Raw genomic sequence first — 6,000 nt, 5'->3', positions numbered from 1 at the left:
TCCACGTGGGGAGGGGCGGCTCCCGTAAGCGGAGCAGCCGCTGGGTCCCGTAAGTGCATGAATACCCAGTCCCGCTGGGTGAATTTCACCCCTGAGCAGTGTGGCACGACGAATGTGTGAGCTAGTTAAGGTTCTCTCATAAACAGAGGAAAGACTGAAGTGGCAGGCAACCCAGTCCTGGCCCTCTCACACACGGCCATTATTAAACCTTTACAATGTGCTGTATAGTTTGCAACACGTAGTAGGCCTTTTTTTTTTTTTTTCCATTACACCATTTTTACCACTCTGACTGTGTAAATAGGCTTCACGGCATTTTAAAGAGTCTTTAGCCTATCTGAGATGTGGTCAGTACCTCTGTGTTAATATCAGTTAATATCTAAACATCTAAAAAGACAATACTGCCTTTGTTTTAAAACAATCCATCTGAAAAACTGCAGACACAGTGCTTTTCAAAGTTCTTTGCTTAAAGCAAACATGCAAAAACCAAAATAGACACACTTTTAAAAAATCTGTTTTAGGTGCTTCCATTATTTGTAAAAACTTTTCATTTGGAGTGCTGTAATCAAGTAACAGAAGGAGAGTAAAAGCACTCAGTGTCTACGGGCATGGGTAATGATTCAGAAGGGCTGCACTTCTGTAACTACAGCTTGTTCTGAAGTGCACTTGTAAAATATAAGGACTTTTTCCAGGTTTAAAACAAAGACAGGGATTCAATACGTATTTGATAGTTGCTCTAATATGCACAAGTCATTAGGATCTCAGAGGTTAAGATGTCTGCACACTATCCTATTAACAGCTATAGCAACCTAATTAGACAATTAGAGGGAAAGGCTAAATCAATACTACAGAGGGAGAAAGGACTATGTCTAGGGGGTAAAAAAAGGGCCCAATTCACTAAGAATTGATGTTTCCAAAGGTAATTGAAACTGCTTACAATTTTGCAGAGGAATCTAGCTTAATCTCCTTGTTTAAATATGTGGCTCTTGCAGCGTTTCTCTCTGACCTTCTGTGGCCAGACCTTCAGCCTGCTGTCTTCTCCTTGGGTGTGAAAGGGATGCACTTGAACAGGCACCTGTGTGGACTTTGCACTTTACTTGTGTACAACTGATCATGTGAGACCGCACCAGAAAAGGGAGCCCCTCTGCCAAATTGAGGAGGAGGCTGATGCCAAGGATACGAAGATTAAGGTCTTGGTTCTCCTTTCATTCACACTGCTACAGATTGGCAGGAACCCTGTTGAAGCGAGCTGATCTATAGTGGAGTAAATCAAGGCCTTAAGACTTCTTTTGCAACTGGAGTTTCAGATGCCTTTGAATATATTTAGCCCACTGGATCCAAAAGCACCCTGAGCATTCACTTGGTTGGCATTCTGGTGTATCCCAGTATTCTGAGATTTAATCTATTATGAAATACCATTTACTTATGCATTTAACGGGACTCAGTAACATTAAAATGCACCATTTATAAAATTTTAGCTTTCTCAAGAAAAAAAAAATTACTCTGAGCAGTCACTACAGTTAGCAAACAGGAGCTTGTTTACTGAGACTGGTTTACTACCTCATGCTGGAATTTTTTACACTCCTCATGTGGAAGATCAATCGAGGTGACTAGCACATTTCCCTTTGTATTTTGCTACGGTAGGTGAAAAGAGACACTGAGTATATCAGAATGGGTATTTCAACTAAACCCATGAAAAGAAGAGCTGGCTTGCCTAGAGACCATGTTATCAGGATGTACCTGAGGAGGGTCAACAAAATCACCTGTGAAAAGACAGGGCATGAATGGGAACCAGTGTTAATGCTGGCTCAGCTTTTCTCCATTGCATCTGGCAGTAGGGTCCTACTTGAAGAGCTGGGTTAATTCATGGAGTCTGTCTTTGGGCTTGACTTGCTGGGACAGTAGAATGGAGCTATTCTGTAACATGTACTCCCTGGGACTGCAGCTTTTTTTCCACTCTGCTGCTCACTTGAACCAGTTTTATGCTTTCTTGGTCAGATTAAATCATCAGCTTTTGCTAATGTCCCTACGAATATGGTAGCTGACAGGATCCAAAACCACAACCTCACAGCTATAACTGTGCAGACTACAAATGCACTTAGAAGCAGGAAACCTAAGACATTTCTGGCACATCAACACTAGGCCCAAGGCCATTTTCTTTTCCTTTATATTCAGCAGTACGGATTTTATTATTACTGTTCTTTAATTACTACTCTGTGCATTGGAAATACAGCAGTTTTCAAATGAAAGTAAGTACAAGCTGTATATGCAGATGAAACCATGAATCTTCTATATATTACAAAGTCTCAACTTGTCTTTGATTTTGTATATTCCCGTCACTGGTTTTCATTATTGTACTTTCAAACAACTTTCACCTGCGCATTTTCCATTTCTTGGTAATAAACAATGTGGGGAATTTGATTTTATTTTTACAAATGTTGAATGATATTACTGTGCCTCCAGTTATTTATATTCTGCTATACTGAGCTGTCACTGGTTCTGCTTTGACCTACATATTTTGCAGGCAAGAGATGAAGGGATCAATTAAATGTTCATCACAACTGCACACTAACCTACCTCTTGCTACATTGAGCCAAACATATGGTGAATTTGCCCTAGCTCTGATGAACTGCTAGTATTGTACAGCCTGAAAGCAACTTCACAAGCAAGCTCCCATCCCACATGGAAATTTGTCATTGACTTCACTGGGAGCAATACCACACATCCCCTTAGCTTGTGAGTACTTGTCTTTGTTGAAGATACCTGTAAAGGGAAACTATTGCAATACAAGCCTAGGTTTGAATTTAAGGTGATTATTTATTCTGCAATAATTCCTCATGAAGACATTTATTCTGCACTCCAAGTACCAGTGTAATCCACTTCCAAATATACAGAACAAAGGGGTGGAAAGTACTGTAAGCACAGATTAACAGCTGCCTCATGGGAAGGTACTACTCTAGGATTTGCAGAAGTGCTCCTCTTCAGCTCAGGTCATTTAATTTGCTACGTGAATCCCTTTTTTTTTAACAGACCAGGCACCATTCAGGCATTAAGATACTGCAAGCATGGACAACTGACTCACCCTAGAAGTGACAGGAGCTTTCAGGAATTGAGGCACAACCCAGTCTCAGCTGCCCTGGGCAACAGGCAAATTTTCCTTATGAGAGACCTTTCTGTAACCCAGGGACAGTTCTGCTCCTTTCCCTAAGGTATCTCTGACTGGCTGCTGTAGCAGTCATGACACCAGCCTGGACGACTCATGAGTGGGATGTGAGCTGCTGTCTTGTTTTTTCCTGGCAAGCAGGTAAGACGCATCACTATACCCAAGCGTTCCTTTGTCTGAGTGTTCAGATGAAGCATGCTCTTAATCATGTCTGCTGGTGTGCCATTAAAATAGGCCATATCTGACTTTAATTCGATGGAGACAGCTTTGAGGGAGGACTAGAAAAGAAGGATTGAAAATCAAAAGGTATGACTTAATCCTAATTGTGATTAGTGAATCAGGCCCTCAAAACGAAGACAAAACAAGTAGAAAAGGGTAATGGCTATTTGAGTACAGGAACTACTAGCTAACACAAGGATCTGGGGAGAATTTTTAAAAACACCCATGAACTGACCATACACTGTGTCGTAAGACATTTCATGATCAGGTGAAGCAGTTGAAATGTCTATGAACAAAATAAGTTGGGAAGAAACATTAAATAAAACAAAAGTATGAAAATACTTAAGAGTTTAGTAAAAAAGTGATTCCTCCAAAATGGATTTGCTGTCAGTAAATAATGAAACTAAGAACTTCCTTACCATTCAGGGCTACGAAGGAATCTGAAAGACAAATAACAGGGGAAAAATCATTATTTCTCTCTCATTTTTTTCTTTTTAATAGTTTGCTGTTAGCAACCTTCTATGCTTCAGCTGATATTTGTATGCATGTGATTAGTACCCTAAGGACCCAGGCAAAACCAATATTCAGACATACCCGAAAACAATGTCTGGCTTTGAAAGCGTTCATGGCCAGCCCTGTGCAAGGGATACCAAGTAGAAGGCCAGTCCTCCCTGCCACGGCTTTCTTTGCAAGATCAAGCCCTACCCTAATGCAAGGCACTACAAGTGATGCAGCCAGCAACGTGAGGCAATGAGGACAAAACTCACATGACCCAATACCACATGGAGTAATCAGATCAGCTGGGTTAGCAGGGAGTGAAATCTACCCCTGTGCAGCGTCAAGGTTCAATGCATCATTCAGGGCTAAAGAGGGATTTAAGCAGGGTACAGGCTTTGTTGCTCTCTGCGCAGGAGCAGATCTCTCTCCATGAGCACAATGTGCTCTTTCTGAATAATTTCCTACCCTTCTTTTATATTTAAACAGTATCAGGTGCACTCCAGACCTGTCTAATGTATTTGCTCAAGGAGAGCAGAACTGGCAGAAAAGGGCAAAGTTCCACCAGCTGGGAACTGACCTGATTTTGGTGCTAACCCATTTTACAGGGAGCACAGGAAGGACTATGTGTACACATCCTTCAAAAAACTTGGAGACAGCCTATGTAACCTTATCTTAGGGCAGAGGCAGAGGGAGGTGTAGTTGAGATGGAGGGCATGCAGAGGCTGAAATCCTTGTACTCCCTCAAGCACAGTGATCACAGTAATAAATGGCTCTTGAACAAGGATGCACAAGGCATGAGAAGGCTCTGGCTTTCTCCAGAGCAGCTGGCCCACACTGTATCCCATGGCACGCTCTAGCCCTCTGCTACTGTGTTCTGTATTCCAGACCCTCTCCCTGCACGTTATGTCCTTGGCTTCAGCAGTTTTATCACATCTACAGGCATCAGTGCAAACTGCACCAAAAAGAATGTGATTCTTGATTTCATAAGCTTTATAAATAATATTTGGGGCTCAGAATTAAACCAACCTTGGCAAGAACATTTGGAACGAGAGCTGTCCTGAACACAGATGTGGATATTCCTGAAGGCTCAGAAATCAGCATGCAAGGTTTCTTTGCACGCACTGCAAGCTGTGCACTTTTAAGCACCTCAGTGCAAAACGTAAATGTTTAAAGACTGTGTTTAAGCTTTCAACTCATGCTGTCAGTACCTAAGGTTTATCATTAAAATTTCTTAGGCAGGGTCAGTAGTGCCTGACCCTTAATACCACTATGTTGTCCAGCCTGTGTGCAAAATCCACTAGAATTCACAGACTAAGTAGTTCCCACTTCTTGATCCGGATCCAAAGCTGAAGATATATTTCACTGCCTCCCTGTCCTGCATGGGAATGTAGTCCAAGTCACAGTCAACACCAAGAAACCAAGCCGCTTCTGTACATCTACATAAACTACCCAACCACCATGGCTAATAAAGACAATGAACACCCAATTCATTATGCCATTGCTATAATCAATATCCTCTGGAACTGAGGTTTTCTCACTATGTAACTGCTTTGAAATCTGGTGTTTGTATAAATCACACCAACTGGGCTATTTTCTTTAAATGCATTTAAACAACCATTCCTCTTCTGAACCTGCATCACTAGCCAGAGTTGCTGTCCCTGTTGTGGCTTACATTGCTACAAAAGAACGCCCGACAGGTAATGGTGATTTGAGGCATTCAGAAGGATGCTGTGACACATGGTAAATAGAGGGTAAAAGCTTTGCTTACTTTGGCAGTCACCCAGGCCATCTGTATTGCCATGTTCTACGTCCTGTTCAAATGCCAGTCTAAATAATAGAAAGAAACAAACCAGTATGAATAACAACAGTCATAGGCACTACCAGAAAGAAATTATCACATGTGTAACTCAAATAAAGCGCCACCACGAAACTGGACATTTCTTTGGAACTTCCACACAAAGGCTGAAAAATTGCTACATAGACATTTGAGTTATTCATTGTGGCTTAATGATTTCTTGGCTTCTCATGATGCTTTGTCTTTTTATTATACTTTCTTAAAATCTGCTGCATGCCTCGTTGTCAAGGGAGGCAAATAGATTCATATTTTTTAAACTCTTAATTCT

General features: G+C 41.4%; 1 protein-coding gene across 1 annotated transcript in view; it reads right to left on the bottom strand.

Annotated features, from left to right (window-relative positions):
* The window catches only part of SEMA6A (semaphorin 6A), a 114,811-nt gene that overhangs the window by 28,846 nt on the left and 79,965 nt on the right, over nucleotides 1-6,000 (bottom strand). The window contains exons 16-17 of the mRNA XM_009634621.2: nucleotides 5,646-5,704; nucleotides 3,799-3,819 (exon numbers count right to left, since the gene is read on the bottom strand). Coding sequence (XP_009632916.1) covers nucleotides 3,799-3,819; nucleotides 5,646-5,704 — 80 coding nt within the window. The remainder of the gene's footprint in view (nucleotides 1-3,798; nucleotides 3,820-5,645; nucleotides 5,705-6,000) is intronic.

The sequence above is a fragment of the Egretta garzetta genome, unplaced genomic scaffold (genome assembly GCF_000687185.1).
Source record: "Egretta garzetta isolate BGI_Z169 unplaced genomic scaffold, ASM68718v1 scaffold272, whole genome shotgun sequence".
NCBI classification, from domain to species: domain Eukaryota; kingdom Metazoa; phylum Chordata; class Aves; order Pelecaniformes; family Ardeidae; genus Egretta; species Egretta garzetta.
This window is presented reverse-complemented; position numbering and strand designations above follow the sequence as displayed.